Below are 18,673 nucleotides of genomic sequence, written 5' to 3'. Positions count from 1 at the left end.
ATTAGGTACATAAAGTGAGTTCAATCATAACGGTATTTAAATTGATCATATAAATTTAATCAACTTGTATATTTGATGATAGCAGATAATAATGTGTACAGATGAATCCATTATTCTGAGAGCGAAAAACGTTATAAACTTTAATACATATAACTTTAATACGGTGCATGTTTTGTGGGGTCGATCGGATGATGTGATCATGAGTCAAGGCCACAAGTGGGTCAGAAGTCAAGTTGACATGGAGGTCAGGAGGGTCAAAAGTCAAGCCTCCGTGGTTGGTCAGCAGTCAAGCTGATGTGGATGTCAGGAGGGTCAAAAGTCAAGCCTCCATGGCCGGTCAGCAGTCAAGTTGATGTAGAGGTCAGGAAGGTCAAAAGTCAGGCCGCCGTGGCCGGTCAGCAGTCAGGCTGACATTGACAGCAGGGAGGTCAAAAGTCCAGCTTACGTGGTCAAAGTCAAAGTCTCAGCGGACAAGGTGATCAAAGGAGGGGATTATAAGACCAGCCCTGACAGTAATAAACGGGCCCGCGGGCCAGGTATAGCTAAGGGCGGAGATTAGAGGTCTGCTTACAGACCCAACGTGCAGGTCGGGACATCTAAACCAAGGATCAGAGGTTTGGCACAGACCCAGCGTGCAGGTCGAGACATCCAAGCCAAGGATCAGAGGTCTGGCATAGACCCAACGTGCAGGTCGAAACATCCAAGCCAAGGATCACATGTCTGCTTACAGACCTGGCGTGCAGGTCGAGACATCCAAGCCAAGGATCACAGGTCTGCTTTCAGACCTGTTGTGCAGGTCGGGACATCTAAGCCAAGGATTAGAGGTCTGGCACAGACCCAGCGTGCAGGTCGAGACATCCAAGCCAAGGATTACAGGTCTGCTTACAGACCTGTCGTGCAGGTCGGAACATCCAAGCCAAGGATCACAGGTCTGCTTACATACCTGACGTGCAGGTCGGGACATCTAAGCCAAGGATCAGAGGTCTGGCACAGACCCAGCGTGCAGGTCGAGACACCAAGCCAAGGATCACAGGTCTGCAGACCTGTCGTGCAGGTCAGAACATCCAAGCCAAGGATCACAGGTCTGCTTACAGACTTGGCGTGCAGGTTGGAACATCCAAGCCAAGGATCAGAAGTCTGGATACAGACCCAGGGTGCAGATCGAGATGTGTAGACCAGAGATAGCAGATGACAAAGGCAGATCTGGACACAAGCTTAACACAGATCGGGGCATAGAAGTCAAGGGTAATAGTATATAAAAGCAGGGTGATCCCAGATCTCGGAACGTAGGCTCGTCGATCAGACATTACAGGACAAATCAGCCAAAGAATCGTAACTGCTTGTCAGAGAGAATAATCAAGGTGTCAGGGAATATGCCAACAGTCGGGGCTCAATACACTTTCGGTTTTGCCGCCAGCCTATCAAGAAAGGCCACGTGTCAGTCACCGCCAGACAAAGCCTGACAACCGACATTCCCTGACACCCGTCAGACCCAGAAACTTCCGTTGCAGTATAAAAGGGATGTCTTGTCCCTTATGTAGGTACTCTCACTCGTCATTTCTCACTAGTCTCTATTTTTCATCCTTCCTCTGCGATTTCTGGGGAAAAAGTACCTGACTTGAGCGTCGGAGGGCCTGACCCAGGGACTTTTTCCCTGATTTCTGGTCTCTAACGATCGGTGGATTCGTCTGAGTGTGCGCAGGGCAACAACGTCATCGTCCTGATCATCTCTAGCCGTCAACCGCCCGTGTGAACCTTTCTAGGGGGGGGTACCAGGCAGATTCAACACTTCAACGACTCTCCGTCAACTTTCCGCACAACAAGGCCCACCTTCATCCGACTCAGCTTCCGGACGGGATCAAACTTCATCCTCTTATCTTACATGTGCCTCAATAACCAACATATTTCTTGTTGTTCCTGTTTCAGAGGTGGTTTATGAAATCTCATGCATTCAACAATTTAGGAATCAATCTCTCCTGAAGCATTAATTAATTACATTAACTGCAAATATTACTCTACAGAGATTACCATTGCACAGCCATGGCTTCCTTATTCTATACATGATGGTTTGCCTTTTTTCCTCAAAATTATCCTCAAGTCCGAAACCCATATCTTCCAGGAGTAGCGCCATGCAATCATTTGAGAGATATGAGAGCTTTGAGTAGGCTTGAATCTCGTCAGCTAGTTGTGTTTGTTGCCTGTTACGATTATTCAGATACAAAATTAGTGAACTCTCTGATGTTTTGCGTGTGGATCGACAATCACACATGAACTAGAGCAAAGTAGAAAATATAGCTGGAATGTGATCATGACACAGATGAAGACTACAGGATGAAGTGGCTTTATTTCCTTGTTCTCCAGGCCACACAATGCAGTATGTAGCTCATGTTTTCTGGACGAGTATGCATTTTGAAAATCAAGTATGATTTCAAACGCAAAATTCAAAACAAAGAAAACATCTTAACCAGTGGAAGCATTTATGATATAAGGAGTGTATCATCTTCCATTTGACATGTCAAATGCTGATTTTGCTAATTTCATTTGCCTATTCTACTCAATTCAAGTATTCAACTTAGTTTTATGGCACTCACTTCACAGATTCTGTAGAGAATCAGTAGGCATTTGTTCATCAGCCCATTGTGCATCCTTCACCTTGGAATCAGGTTCCCTTCCAGTCACCTGAAGTGGAACTTCTAACTCAGGCGGTGTCTGCGAGAATGCATACAGATCGATTAGATACTTTACTATAGTACCTCTCTAAACTCTGAAGTACTGTAAGATTACTTCCTACCATGCAACGAATAAGAGGCCAATTGATTTCACGGAAGAAGGAATGTTGCTTGATTTCATTGGCACCAGTTTTTGATCCCAAACGATTAACAGGATCTCTGTTCAGTAATCCATGTATTAGCTGCCTTGCTGCAAGGCTAACCTGCAGAAAACAAAAAATAGGATTCAAAAAGGATTGCCTTTTCGTGTTTTATACGATGAAACTCATTCAATTTTCTGACACAGATGCTTAGATACTGTAGAAGCTTAGATACTGATAGATTCCTACTTCATTCCTTGAAACACTATGTCATAGCAGTTCAATTTATGGACAAAATTCATGAACAATTTTTTTTCCCCAAAAAAGCAGATAGATTGTGGAGAATTTTCTTACCGGTATGCTACTAGGAAATGTAAGGTCCTTGCGTAAAATATTTGCAAAAGTCTTCTGTCTGTTTTTCCCTCTGAAAGGTGTACGACCATACATCATCTCATACAACAAGATTCCTACAATGTCAAAAAACAGAGAAAAAGATTCATGCACATTTAACATTTCTTGTAAAACGATGAGAGTGAATGAGATTGTTCACTCCACATGCAGTACATAATAGTATTACTTAATAACAACAATTAGAACAGCTAAGTTTATAGAAAAAATGTATAAGCTGATAAAGGGCAGCTGCTACGTACACTTTCTTCCTGGCAGACACTTGGAGGTTTTTTCTAGCTTTTTTTTAGATTTTCTTTTTTTCTCTCCCTGATGTCTATTAAAAAGGTGAGAGCCAAGTGGAAAAGTTTCAGGGCTTACCGAGGGCCCACCAATCAATAGCACTGCTATGCCCTGCTCCTGTGATGATCTCCTGCAAGAAAAAGATGATAGGAGATAAGCAAATTCACAGACTAAAATTTTCAATTAGTTTAAAACAGAAACAGCTACATTCCGAAATAATAATAATAATAATAATAATAATAATAATAAAAAAGTACTTCCTTTAGGGATTTGTTGGTAAAGGTGTAAAAAATCCATCTTAAATAAGAGAAACTTGTAAAAGAAAATATTTCCTTCAAGGCCATCGAAGTTTTTCCGCTAAATCATTGGTCGATGGTGAGTGTATTGGTTGTACCTAAGTAGTTGTTTATGTGTTGTGTACTACTTCGTTGCTTAGAGCATCTACAACGCCATTAACGCGTGATGCGTTAATGGCAATATATTATCATATATATATAATTTTTTCAATAGGTAGGCATTTAACGCGTTCAGTTCCTTGAATGCGTTAATACTACAGTACATCAACAGTGCAGCCACGTAGATATTAATGCGGAAGTATTAACAGCGTTGCAGATGGCCTTATAAGTGTAGGGGCATAACCCACACGCCTACCATGCTCAAACTATATAAAGATAAAGGCTAGATATAATCTAACGAAATAGAGCTCCGAGATAAGTTGTTATGACTGCATTAGTAGTGTTTTTGATAATTGTCATGGAGTCAGGGTCCTAGATTGATATTTTTGCATATTTCCTATTTCTTTTAGTATTAGCCAAGTTGTTTCTACAGAAGCTATCTGGATTGTCAATGTAGTTAAACATATATAGTTATTTGGGTATTTGGTTATTATTGTTATTAGTATTCAGCTTCTCATTGTGGACAATTAGAAGGGTCTGTCCCATCCATGAGAAGGGAACCCACTTGGGCCATGACAAAAACCTTTACCAATTTACTAAGCTTGCATCTTAAACGACAACAAAAGAAAGTTTGCTTTTTTGATTTACTTTAAAACAAATGAAACCATTAAAGCAACTAGAGGTAACATAATATATGGTAAAAACTTAAAATAGAAGCATACTGGAGCTATATACTCTTCTGTTCCAACAAATGAATTGGATTGAGTATTTGGTTCTGCTACAAACGTTGGTGGAGCAAAATCTCTAGATTTTCTTCTCTTTGAAGGTAATGGTTGTTTTATCACCTGTAAGATTGAATATAAAATAATTGCCTTGTGAAGAAAGAAGAGGTATCCAAAATAATTTTGACATAATTAAAAATAGAGGTCATCAGAAAAACATAATTAACAAATATTTTCTAAAATATTATAAGGATAAAAGTGTTATATAATAAAAGATAGATGTGATGTCTAGCCTATTATAAACATCCGCACAAGTCTTACTTTCCCTTTGTATCATTCCTGTATAATTTGCTAGCATGTTCAATCCTAAACTTCAGAACCATGGTGAACTTAAGTCTAAGAATCTCATTTGGCAAATTTTAGTTACAGAGGATGTCTTAGATTTGTTAACAAAAGAAGTGTAGATGAGATAAAACAAGCCAAGTTTTATAATGACATAATAAGAAAAAGAAAATGAAATCAGAATGAAATTGCCAACATACTTGTGGTTTGCAATTTGTCAAGAAAGATAAATCAAAATCTGTCAACACCGCATGCCCATCCTTCTGAAGTAAGATGTTTTCAGGCTTCAGATCACGGTAAATGATACCTAAGTGAAATGATGAACATGTTGCACATGTTAGTTAGAAATTGATACTAAGAAAAGGAAAAAAAAAACTCCATGCTAGACATCATATTTTGAATCCAGTTACTAAAAAATTTGACATGACATTAAATAACAGTTTGGTTATAGTATTGCCTTGTGTCTCAGTTTGGTAATGTCTCAGTTTTTATCTTAGGAATTATAGGAAGCCACAAACTAAGAAACGAGTTCCAATACCCAATTCCAACCAAAATGTGAAGTTCAACTCCGTAATGGGAAGACCGACCAAGTGGTTTTGAGCTTGGGGTTTGAGAATGAAACAAATCATGTTGTAACATCAATTTTTTCTATTAATATTAAATGTGTTTCAAATCCCATCACGAAATTCAAGACTGAATAATACAGTTAAGAGTAGAAGGGGTAAAATGAGTAAATTTTCCCATTATGAGAAATTAAGACCATTAGATACAGAAATGATGCCCCATTTACAAACAAGTATTATTGCAACATTAAGGTTGGTTTTTTGCATACTCTCCAGGTGGAATTCTAGAGTAACATGGACAATTGAAAATTTCTTGTAAAGGTTATGCCACAGTTGGGAATTCAATGAAAAGCCATACTAACTGTTCTATCTACATAGTATACTTTCATGAAACCAAATTCAAGCTTTCAAATTTAGACACTGATAGATGCAATACACCATTAGTTGACCAGTTTACCTTGGCAGTGGAGATATTCAAGGCCAACTACAACTTCAGCAGCATAGAACCTGCAAATATCTGAATATGATTATGAGGGAATAGCATTAATACACTATATTTTTCATAGATAGGCAATAGAGAGAGTATTTTCTCTAACAACAAAATAAATAAAAGAAATATATATTTTCATAGATAAGTATTAGAAATACGGTTAAGTAAATATCCCTAACTATAATTTACCTAGCCGCTTCTTCTTTGAAAATCTTCATAGGTTGCTTATCAAGCAACGCAAATAGTTCTCCTCCAGGGCAAAAGTCTGTAATTAGGCAGACGTGTGTTGTGGTCTAGGGAGAAAAGGAGAGAGAAGTGATTACATTTAATTAGAGCAACATCATAAGATAGCAAAGAAACAATTGATCGTACATAAAAAAATGAACAGAAAAGAATCACTTCTTTATCCCTTGTCTGATGAATAATTTAAAGTTCTCTAATAAAATGAATGAAAAGGCAGAGATTTTAAGTGAACTGACCTGAAAAGAAGTGTATAGTGTTGGAAGAAAAGGATGGTCCAACAATGAATAAATCTCCCTCTCTATGCATGCCCGGTGAACCTGTAAATCCAAAAGGACTTGAGCATATAGTACAACTCATTGAATTCAGCAATATATCAGCACTTCCAAATTAAACATTTCAATGGAAAATAGCATCACTCGGTACAACAAGACCTGACTCCAAATCTGACTTCAGAGGATACAGGTCTTTGTGATGACTAGAAATTGTTTTTGGTTGCTGTACAAGAATTATAAAGATAACCTACCTACTGATCTCATAAAGTATAGCAATACATCTTAAACTTTTATATGTTTTTTTAACAATAGTCAATACAGTGTCAGCTAAGACTGCAATCTTGTTTTTTTAGAAAATCAAAAGCATTAGTGAAACAGTCATATAGAAGAAGTGTTTGATAAACATAGAATAGAGAAAACCCTTTTTTTCTAGGAAAAGACAATAGAGAAAACCTTGTTACGGTTCAACATTATGGACTTGTCCATTGCCTTCATAGCAAATAATTCACCAGTACCTTGCAGTTCCACCAAATGTACACTAAAACAAAACCAATAAACATTTTAAACTAGGTTACTGATAATTTGGAAGCATTTAACAAAATTTTCATCCAAAAAGATAGTGTATTCTGTTGATGTCATACGTCAAATAAAAGAATTCTGACCCAACTGCCAAAACGTTTAAACCCAAGTTAATAGTAACTATCTCAACTGGGCTTATGTACAGTCATTAATTGGGTATTAGATAAAGTACAACAAAAACAATTCAACCCAAACTGGTTGGGTACTTCTATAAAGGATATAAGAGACTAATGATACAATAAGTATTAAATAGGTTAATCACTTATACTCTTGTAAGCTCTTAGAATTTAACAAGCTGAGTTATTATATTTACAAGTTTTTGTGCTTTGATAATTGAAAAGGTATTAATAAATAAAATGTTGCAATTTTTTTTAATATCCCAAATGAAATTGGGTCGATCAGTTTTTTCTTAAAACCCAAGCTTTTATATTTCTCCAAGAAAGAATTTTGTGGTTGGATTATCATAAAACATAAAATGAAATGATAGAAATGTGATATTCCATATCATCAACAATAAAACGTTAAATTAGAAAAAGAAGCACCCTTCATTTGTTAACAATACCTCCCAGTATCTCCACATCCTAATGGTTTAATAGGCTTGAAATGTTTCAAACCAATTGTTTCACCTTTTCCAATGACCTGCAAATCCGACAAGAATTTGAATCACTCATAGGTTAGTTGAATTTCGAGATCAGAGATTTTTTGTTCCAAAGGCAACAACCGGCTCATAGTTACATGTAGTGCCTCAAGCACGTTGTAGTATTATATAGGTAAATTAGAAGACAGCCAGAATATGATAACCAGAGAAGAATAAATAATGCAGGCTTTATCTATTTGGCAAGTTTTAAAAATTCAGACATTATTTTTATCGGAGGTGGCAATGGGGTTACAAAAGGCTCAATCATAACAATGGTGGATGCACAAAATATTGTCCTTGGACAATTAAAAAATTTAACCAAAATTTTCCCCACTCCACATTTTGAATGGAACAAATCATTTACAATTTTCTAATAGCCATTTTGTATGAAAAAATGTATCTTCTCATGTTGTATACCTTTATGTTTGGGTAATCAAAATGTCTTCATTTTTTACAGTTTTCCTTTTCCAATACATATTTTGTGTGAGAAAATGTAACTTCTCAAATTATATAGCTTTATGTTTGAGTAATCAAAATGTCTTCATTTTTTAGGAAAAAGAACTTGGATGCTATGTATATCTTGTATTATGTGGTAAATGTAAGCTTATTCCTATTGACTTATTTTTTTTAATGAGTTCTTCACAACTATATAAATTATAATTCGTGAATAGAATATACTTGATGCGTGCTCTATAATTACATAAGCTTTTGAAAACCTTGATCCATGCAATATGAAAGAGCTTCAGTTGACAAATTGCACAATGTGAACTTTATCAGATCATGTTTTTGAGGAACTATTAAAAATTACAGGCAAAAGCTATCATACCATAATTCTCAAAAATAAATGACAAATGTGGTAGCTACAAATAGTCAATTATACAAAAACACTATTAAGTCTTAGAAATACCTTTTCAATAGCTAACCATGAAGAATTTTCCTTTTTGTGAGGCTTTGGAAAGACAGGTTTTGAATGGATTGCCCATAAATCCTCTGGTCTCTGAAAATAATCAGTAATTGTTATTCAATTATAAGTAATGACTAAGAGAAATATGTACATATATTTGTATCTGCAAGTATTGGCTGTCTAAGAAGGTCTATATAAAAAACATATATGCGCAATGTCAAAACTGGATAACAATCAAATTGGAAGCACCACAAAGCAACTGCAGGCATCATCAATTGAGGGAGGGTTTATTCCTCAAAAAAGTTAGCTCTCATATCCTTTGTTGTCACTATTGGTTTCATAAAACTTTTGATCCTGAAGGTGCAAACTTCGTCTTGTCTTTATGTACTTGACATCTTGTGAGATTCTTACTGTGTAATTCAATAGTACACGTTGTCACTATTGGTTTCATAAAACTTTTGATCCTGAAGGTGCAAACTTCATCTTGTCTTTATGTACTTGACATCTTGTGAGATTCTTACTGTGTAATTCAATAGTACAAAGACGTTAAAGCTCAAACTGTGATTTTCATAGAAAAAAGCTCAAACTTTGCTTGACAGGGCAACTCATCCCTCTAAACTTAAATTTTTACAGTGCTAATATATGATTCAACACTGGCACATAGAAATTGTCATTTGGTTTCATGGTATTTTGAAGGCAAAAGATGCATCTAAATTCAATGGTCTATTTTTTTGGATATTTAATCCAATTTTTCTTTTATATACAGATACAAGATAAGAACATGTGAGTATATATAAACAAATTGAATTGTATTTGGAAAATATCGTCATGATGTAGAGAAAATAAAACAAATGCCCCTACATATTTGAATGTGTAACCTACAAGGAACACTTACAATTGACAGTGTTTGTATAAAGGAAAAGATAAAATCTCTCCACTAGTTAAGTTATTTAATGGAAATTGTTAACTTTGAGCTTAACAAAAATGTACCTTACCAAGTTGGGATCAGGAAGTTCTCGAACAGCTTCATCAACATTCTCAGCTGTAGCCTTCACCTGGTAGAGAAGTCACAAAGCGAAAACATATCATACCATTCCATTCATCTATTGGAAGATAATCATTCACATGGTGTAAAATTGTCTCTTTAATCACCATTAAAATCTCAGTATCTCCATAAATATTTGCAGTAAATTCTAAGAATTTTGTTATTTAAAGAAGTTTGTAGGATGAATTGTCTCACTGGTGCTGTAAAAAAAAAATAATAAACAACAATCAGACTGGAAAGAGAGATTCCTGTCATTATATAATAGATAATATATTAATATTTAAAGGCTACAATTACATGCCTGAAAAGTATCTGGCGCTATAAAAATTGATAGACAGATAACAGAAATAATTATATCTGATGCAATTGGTTATTAATTCTTTTAGTTAAGATTTTAGACACAGTGATCAAATCTTCAAATTATTCTGTCCACCGTGGAATCCTATCCAAAGATTGTAGCTTGGTTAATCATTTATCTTAAAAGATCGAGTTATAAGGAAATAAATCAATATATATTCAGATCACCTAAGTTTTTTGAACAAGTGACTATTGATCGAGTAATTATTAGGTTAGCTGCGTAATTTTGTCAAAATGTAGTGATCGTACACTCTAAAAAAACAGGTAATGGTTCCTTGACTGAATTATTTGAAATAATGCTTATGTAAACAATTACAAACTCATGAACAAGTCAAGCTGGCCAAGTGGTTGTAGATTAGAAGTTTACCACTTTAGCACTTTTTATCTCGGTCCTCTCTGACAAACGGTTTCTAAGGGGTTCAACATGATCACTTCCATCTAGTTGCACACCAATAAAGTATTGAAGCTCTCCCTACAAATTATGATCCATCAGTTATCTCATTTTATGAAACTTCATTTGTAGGAACACCATCCAAATAAACATGTTTATTACCTTTTGATCACGCATCGGTTGCAAGTGGAACAAGTTCCAAAATTTTTTTCCTAGATTAAGAAGTTCAACATATGTCATATTATTTGCAGAACATATTTGATTAAGTAATTACTGATCAATAAAGAATTGTAAGATGCAGTTTTTAGTGCATCAATTATGATCAAATCATATAGAAATCAGAGTGCAACACGACGCCTCACTACAAACTCACCACTCTTTGTGTAATTAATTAATTGGACTGTCACTTCCCTTTGGTCTCTTATGGCATCTCTTATCTTTGCAACAGTTCCTTGGTCTGTTTCAGGTCCTTGAAGAAACCTGTACTACAATTGAATATTATTACAGGATCAAGCAAACAGAAGTTTGGAAAAGGTACTAGAAAACTTCCTAAAAAGTCGGTTTAGAAAATATAAGAATGCCGGCATGACAAATAGTGTAGTAAGAAAATACAAGCTAATGATTGTTGCAAAGATAAATAGTCAAGACAAGTTGGAACAATTAGAATTTATGGTGAAGGAGAGGAAAAGATAAGTCTCTCAACATGATTAATAATTAAAAGTGGATTCATGTATGGATATTACTAGTATAGTCTTACATGTGTATTAAGGTGTGTCTACTTAAGAGGATGCCAAAGTAGAGAAAAAGGAGAAGGAGAAGGAATTATATTTCCTTGTCTACTCGAGTAGAAGAAGAAAAAACAAGGAGAGGAACGAAGCAATTTAAAGTTTTTTCCCTGAGATAGCAAGTTATCTTGTTAGAAACAAAAATGGTTAACAAAATAAATGGGGTACTTAAAAGGCCCAAATAAAATTGTTATCCAAAATGTATGCAATATCTTATGTTAAACTATAGACTACTTTGAGAGAAAAGATTCAAATAAATATAAGGAATATGCCATTACCGACAATTTTTTCCTAAAATTTCTTCTCGTGAATACTCCGTCAATTCAAGAAAGCTATCCGATGCAAATATCTGCAATACATGCACATCAAATAAAACTTGGAAGTATAAGTCAAAAAAATTGTCTATAAAATTGTTAGATTTAGTTAAGCACAAGAAAGTTATCATCATAAAAGAAGTTCCCAAATCATGTACTAAACCAAATGAAGAAACAAATGATCTATCATAAATCCACTTGAAAGGACTAAGATAGCGCATCCTCTAATCTAAGCTTGGTCACGTGACAAAATCACATCATGTAATCTTAACTTAGTCACATGACAAAACTCAATTTTCGTATAAGGAACCTACCACAATTATAATCATTTGTACTAGACGCCATATTAAGTTATCATTCACACAATTACTCAATAACATAAATCAATTAGATATTTCAGTTTAATACCCAAAGATCTCAATTGCTGGATAAATTCAATTAATTGTGCATAAAAGGTATACATTATCCAAAAACACTGATATCTGTACAGAGATGTACATTAATGCACATTGTTCAGGAACTATGCATTATCATTCTATTTTTGCAGATATGGTAACTGAATACTTGACTATGTTGTCTTCATATCTAAACTAATTCCTAATGCAATGGTGCAAATTCATCCCTTTTGCTAATATATCTTACAATTGGATTATCTGGGAGTCTCGGATCCGTTATCACAAAGTTCTTTTCTATGCGCTCCAAAGTTGTGGCTAAATCAATTCCTTGTCGCATGTCTTTCTCTCTTTCCACACGGTCCCAACTTTCTGTGCGTTGGACTTCTTTGGTCATCAGAATCTCAGGCTCAATAATAGGTTCGTACCTTTCAATTGAACTTTGTTTTCTTGCCCTAAATCTGCAAATAACTGGAATGTTTCAGTAGTAGTGCACAAGGCAGCTTGAGTATCGATGCAAGTAACACATGATAGTGATGTATGATTGGGGTGATAAATAATTAAGGAACTGGAATGGTTAATAACCAATCGAGTATACCCTAAAACACACTTAAAGCTGGTGAGCTTCTCACTTACCCAATTAATGAAGAACGACCAGATTTTCTTGTGCTCATCATGGGTAAGTCTAGTTTAGCATCCAATGGAGGGGCCAATCCACTTGGTGCCTTGAGATTCTTATTCTCTCGCGAGTCTTGATACGGAGAGTCAACATGGATTTGCTTGCCCTCATCAAGCTTAGAAAAAGTATCGTGATCTACAGATTGTGAGTGATTGTGAGGATGCTTCAGAGTTTGGACAACCTCCTCTATAGAAGATATGGCCTCCGCCTGTTGTCGTGCTGACATGAAGAAAAACAAAATATATCCTGAAAGGTAAGCAAAATATTTCGACTAAGAAAATGGTTTGATAAACTTACTAACCATCATAACGAATTAAGGACATTGGCAAGGCATTTGGACGCAATGTCTTGTCATTTAGACCTTCTGTGTATTTGCTGACCTCAACCTGCATTCTGAAATTAGAGGTGTCTAAGGTTAAATTTTAACAAGGGAAATTTAGATAGATATGAAAGTTACTAGCTAACAACAAGGAAGCATGGCCATGGATTCTAGCCGTCTAAAGAACAGAGTAACACCATACTTCATCACATTGTAATGCTAATATATTTACATCAAACTTTAGCATAAAATTAAAGTTGGGTTTACTTGGATAAATAACTAGGTAGGGAAGGGGAGGAGGGAAAACAATATATAAATGACTCTTAGCTGATGCCATGGTCTACTGTTTAAACTTGATTTGAAAATCGGATACTAGGAAGACAAGCCTGGATCAGTCAAGAGGAAAAGTCTCACCCTATGTACTTGATGATATTTCCATCCTCATTCCTTATAGGTGTTACAGTAAGAAGGTTCCAAAACTTTGTGCCATCCTTCTTGTAGTTTAATAGCCTTCCACAATAAGTTTTCCCTGTCCTGACAGCTTCTTTTATCTTTGCAATTTCCAATCTATCAGTTTCTGGACCTTGAAGGAAACGACTGCAACAAGTTAAGAAGAAAATAATGTTACAAGTTTGATGAGAAGGTTACAAATACAAAGAAAAGATCATAATCAACAATTGCCTAATTAAGAATAATAATATCTTTTATTATTACTCCATTGGTCCATTTAGTATATTACAGATTGGCTAGATTACTAGACTTCTCAAGCAGAGTGAATCTTCACTTCATGGTAAAATTTTAAAATAATAACAAGTATCAAGAGAAAGAGCTCACCAGTTTTTGCCAATAATTTCCTTAGCTGAGTATCCGGTCATGGTGAAAAACCCAGTACTAGCATACACTATAGGACAATCAGGCTTGGTTGCATCTGAAACAACAAATGTCTGCTGCAGAGAAGAGAGTGCATCTTTTAGTTCTTGAGAAACTCTAGGAACTGAATCCCTCGGATAACTTGAGTCGTCGGAAGCCCTTGCAGAGCCTGAAAATCTGTCCATAGATAATTTGTTTCCCTCTCCTGATGCTCTTATTAAACTCTCACTTATTTTGTTCCTGTCTGAGTTAACTGCAATCCCCCACTCTCCAAGCCTTTGGTTCAGCAATTGAATGGTTCCGTCTTTACTGGTCTCCTCTAGTATTTCAGAGGATACGGGATGCATTTTAGAGCCCCCAGTTGGAAATGCCATCCACTTTTCTGACAGTTCTGTGTCAGTAATCTTCTCTGGGGTAACTGTACTATGGCTAGCTAGTAACTGGTTAGCTTCTGCATCAGATATCGCTATGTCTTCTTGACTTTCCTGTTCTGATTTCCCTGAGGTTGGTATCATTGTCTTGAAGTAGTGAAAATATATAAATTGTTGCGCAAGGCTGGTTGACTTCAAGAAATGAGTTTTTTACTTCAGGCCTCAGGATTTCATATGAGATTTTGATCTGAAAATAGAAGCCAAAAAGGTACATTGAAAAGAAAGCGTGCCATGAACTACAATCATCTACAAACACAATGTAGAATGACATTTACCTAAAATGGATAAACTCCTGAGAAATACATGAAATGTAAGAACACCGCGAATGATAATAACCCTTACTTTGCATGAAACAGGTTCTTAATTAGCAAACCTTAAGGAAGATAAAGTGGAAACTCTTACAAAACCTAGGCTTCTAAAACATGTCGGCCAAGAAGGCATAGCCCCTCACTGGAAGTATCTCCGAGGCACATCCAAGAACTCATAAGCTTTAGGTTTGAAGGCCGAAAAGCTAAAAAGAATGAAATTTAATTTAAATATCACCTTGCCGAGCACCAGAGAGTTCAAGAAAGATCTTGAGTCCGTGTGGCTATAGAAGGACAACTAGAAAACTAAAGAATTTAAAGCTCTCTTTGAATTCCCTTTCTTGGAAGACAAAAGTCGAATCTATCTTTGCCAAAGAAATAGTTCTTATCCAAAAAAAAAAGCCAGCTAGCGACGATGTTCCCTTTCGTTAATTTAAGCTCTTTAACTTTGGGCTCAAAACATTCTTGGAACCCAAGGAGAAGAAGGCAACCTTGTAAAACCAGCAGGAAGGGGAAACAGAAGAGGCCGGCCGGACTTCGACGAAGAAAGAGAAGAAGAAAAAAAATGCGTTTTGTCCAACAGCTCTCTTGTCGCTCTACTTTCGCGCTTGTGACGAAGGGAGAGGGAGAACGAGTGAAAGATAAAAAAAGGAAGCAGGAGCCAAGCAAGAAAAAAAGACGGAGACAGAGACAGGAAGTAAATAAGGGCAAAATTCCTTCACCATTGCGGCATCAGCAGCAGCAGCAGCAGCAGTCGCTGCTTCTGCTCACTTGATTCATCTCGCGCGGACGGTTCGCGGTGGTCCATTTGGATCATTTTTAGCCTAATCTTTTTTCTGGCGTCGAGGAATTCCTCCCTTTAAAAGCACGCGTGATCCTTGGATTTCTGAGGCTGCAACTTCTCCAAGTCCTCTTTCTTCGACTGCGAGGGGAATCGACAAGCCAAGTTTTGGTGGAGTGTTTTGCGATACGTAACTGTAAAAACGGCAGCACAGTTATTATTTTGTTGCGGAGAATCTACGCAGCTTTTGTACAATTCTGCAGTGACAAACAGACGGCGATCGGTTTGCCCCCGCCGGAAAGGACAACCGTCCGATGCCCTTCTGGCTGTTCCTCGTTATTACTTTTTTTTGTTTACTTTTTTTTCAAAAAAAAATATATAAATATAAATATTTAAATTTAGTACCAGTCTCGTGCCAGCCACTGGTTTTCTATCCTTTCTGATGTCTAGTTTAATTAATTGCCAGCCTCCCCTAATCTATCTCGTTTTTGTTTATGTGGCCCTCTCGAATCCATCTTCAACGACTGCAGCTTTCTGATAAGAGATCACAACCATACGTTGAAGAACACGTCAAAACTCGGAGATTGTCGATAGATCTTCCGAGTGCTACGTGTTCGTCGAATATTTTATTTCATGAAATTAGTCTGGGAGCAACGATGGAAACAGAGCTAGCATACACACGTTTGGTAAAAAGATGGATTCCCTTTGTTTCACATGTCGCAAGGTGCAGCACTAGATGCCGTGCGTCGTCGTCATTCATACAAAACGGCGTCCCTACATAAAGAGGCAGCGAGAAGAGACCAAACAATCTTTTGGAAGTGGGATAAAAAAAAAATGTTCTTGGAGGCGTCCCATGAAGTTCGCGGTAGAAGTAAAGTGAAGAAGACAGCTGCTGATGGAGAAATGCCACGCTTCTTCCTTTAATTTCCTTCTTTTAATTTTCTCATTTCAAATGGCTTAAATTATGTATGTATGATTTGGTTGCTCAATTGGTTGATGACGACGTACGGTGCATGCTCGAGTGTGTGGGGTGCGAGGAGGAAGCGGTGGCCAAGCGGCAATGGCGAGAGCCACAGCCACGGGATGGGAATCCTCTGGCCCGCAGGGGCACCTGCTTCGCTAAGGAAAGCGAAGGGACGCTCTTTGTTGCCCACAGACGCGATAATGCGGTTGTGAATTAATGGAGCTGTATTGAATTGGGTGGGCTTACTTTTTTATACGGGAAGTGTGGGTGCCGTGTGGAGGATGCCATATAATTGCCAGTCCAAAGCAAAATTTGTTTTGAGGGTATCAAAATTTGACATGAGAAACTTATTTTATCAGACAAATTATAGTTGGCTGCCGTTGAAGAATGTGACGTAGAATGCGATGGAAGATAATTGTGGGTATCACTGATAATTGTACTTGTTTATTAAGAAAATTGTATGAAATTAATGCCAACCGCGACAATAGATTCATCGCATAGAGGGCATGTGTTTCCAATGAATATGCTCAGTTAGTTAGAGGAGAACTGACAGATATATCATATATTATTATATATAAGGTAAGGGATTAATTTACATAATGGTCGACTATAAATTGACTTAATGATTTACCTCTATTCATATAACTTGAAGACAGATGAGTAAAAAATATGTGAGTAAAATCATCTTTTATTATATTGAATTGGCGATACTGAAATGTGAATATATGAAAGGATTCCTTAAAAAACATTTTTGAGAATTCTAATTGTATTATAACATGTAAAACAAAAAATATCTAGATTTTTTAAATGACCGTCTTTGACACAATAATCATGGGAGGAAATATTATCTCTTTTTTTGAAAGTTTTTTATTTATTAGAAAATAAATTTTAAATAAATAAACAAAATATTTAAAATTACATTTACTTTAATTTATTAGAGATGAATAATATAATAAATATTTATTTTTTTAAATCTATAAATTTTAAAAAAAAAAATAAAAATCACTTGTTCTTGTAGCTCATAGTGATATTTTCTACTCTTCTTATCCTCCGTAGCCCTATCTTAGGATTTCCATGGTGTGTTTTTGCATTTTCTTTATTTATGTATTTTTAATTAGAAGATTGAAAATAATAATTACATGACAAGTGAATTAAATTCGAGTAAACATCTACATTAGCTATCCTATCTAAAAATTTTAGATTAAATTTTAAATAGAGTAGTTAAAAGACATTTGCATTAGCTACCCTATCTATTTCTTAAATTTAGATTTAATGAATAATGATTCTTTAAATTTAGGGAATGAAATTTCTATCCTAAAAAATAAAATAATATTTTTTTCAGTCTCTCTCCTTTTACTTATTTTTTTCAATCTCTCTTTTCATTCATTCCATAAATAAAGTAATTAAAAAATAGAAGAAATGAGAAAAAAATGTTAAAAAATTAAAGATAATATAAATTTTAGAGTAGTTGATATAGTGTATAGTTAAAAGTAATTATCTAAATTTAATAAAATGAGCTATTTATTCAAAATTTTAGATATAGAGATAGAAAAATTAATATGGATCCTCTAATATCATATAAGGTAAATTATGCATGAAATGTAGTGTATAACACCTTGTTTATTTATATTTTATTTGAAATATCTTACTTTATAGGTTGATCCATAGTGTAAGGTTGGTAAGAGATTTGTAAACTTTAAAAAGTTGAATAAAAAAAATTTAAACTATTATAACAGTGAAGTTTGATATTTATAATTTAAACACAAAACTCAAATTTACTCTTATCTGGAAATGGATCATTTCGTGTTCTAACTATTGAAAATATTTTAATCAATTTTTATACTATTGATGTGACGTATTGAGTCTATAAAAAAAAACTTATCTAGAACTCTAGGATAGGAGATGCCCTAAGTATTTATAATATGTACAGAATTTAATTTGAATTATTACTTAAGATGTTTGTATTCAGATCTAGCAGTTGAAAAAGAGGTTCCTAGAAAATACACCCCGCCAACCATCAGCAGTTTCCCAGTCGGCGGAAAAACCCCAAAATTAAGGAACACACTAAACTACAAGCCAACGCAATTAACATATCAAGTCTCTGATCTCAATTGCGACGGCGACATTGATTAACATCTCAGGAAAAATACCATCTCATCTCATCTCAACTTCCTCGAAGTTTCTCTTTACGCGTCCTCTGCGCGTGCCATCCAAGTCATAGAAAAACACCTGCAATCGACGACTTCATATGTCTTCAAGTAGAAACTTACGGAAACAAACAAATAATCAAGAATGGATAGCGCCAGATTGATTGATTGAGGGTTGCGTTCAAGCAAATCAATGCCAATTAATTGCGCGTCGTTTTTTACCAATTGAATAGGGATAGCGCCGGAG

The 18,673-nt window shown here is 35.7% G+C and overlaps 1 protein-coding gene across 2 annotated transcripts; it reads right to left on the bottom strand.

The window, feature by feature from the left end:
- Positions 1-1,932: 1,932 nt before the first annotated feature.
- LOC122028262 (phototropin-2-like) lies at positions 1,933-15,514 on the bottom strand. 2 transcript variants are annotated; one of them, XM_042587298.1, is made up of 24 exons: positions 15,257-15,514; positions 13,763-14,416; positions 13,343-13,525; positions 12,911-13,002; positions 12,567-12,828; positions 12,181-12,391; positions 11,503-11,573; positions 10,813-10,919; positions 10,602-10,651; positions 10,416-10,520; positions 9,642-9,701; positions 8,650-8,739; positions 7,668-7,744; positions 6,980-7,064; positions 6,491-6,571; positions 6,201-6,304; positions 5,979-6,028; positions 5,159-5,265; positions 4,617-4,739; positions 3,578-3,629; positions 3,164-3,276; positions 2,792-2,932; positions 2,592-2,709; positions 1,933-2,198 (listed from the first exon to the last, which is right to left on the bottom strand). In XM_042587298.1, the coding sequence occupies exons 2-23, from the start codon at positions 14,311-14,313 to the stop codon at positions 2,593-2,595; spliced, it is 2,832 nt and encodes a 943-aa protein (XP_042443232.1). In that variant the 5' UTR covers positions 14,314-14,416; positions 15,257-15,514; the 3' UTR covers positions 1,933-2,198; position 2,592. The 2 variants fall into 2 exon arrangements, with proteins under 2 accessions (XP_042443232.1, XP_042443233.1); XM_042587299.1 differs by lacking the exon at positions 15,257-15,514 and adding an exon at positions 15,026-15,206.
- Positions 15,515-18,673: the final 3,159 nt, after the last annotated feature.

Source organism: Zingiber officinale, chromosome 10A (assembly GCF_018446385.1).
Source record: "Zingiber officinale cultivar Zhangliang chromosome 10A, Zo_v1.1, whole genome shotgun sequence".
Classification (NCBI taxonomy): Eukaryota; Viridiplantae; Streptophyta; class Magnoliopsida; order Zingiberales; family Zingiberaceae; genus Zingiber; species Zingiber officinale.
The sequence above is the reverse complement of the archived record's forward strand: the minus strand, read 5'-3'. Positions and strand labels throughout refer to the sequence as shown.

What these genes read in the sequence shown, in the direction of transcription:
- LOC122028262 (XM_042587298.1), bottom strand. Translation starts at nt 14,313, where the DNA reads ATGATACCAACCTCAGGGAAATCAGAACAGGAAAGTCAAGAAGACATA. An exon ending in GAAATTATTGGCAAAAACTG is followed by an intron (nt 13,526 to 13,762) that starts GTGAGCTCTTTC and finishes AACTTGTTGCAG; the next exon opens with TCGTTTCCTTCAAGGTCCAG. An exon ending in AATATCATCAAGTACATAGG is followed by an intron (nt 13,003 to 13,342) that starts GTGAGACTTTTC and finishes CTCTAATTTCAG; the next exon opens with AATGCAGGTTGAGGTCAGCA.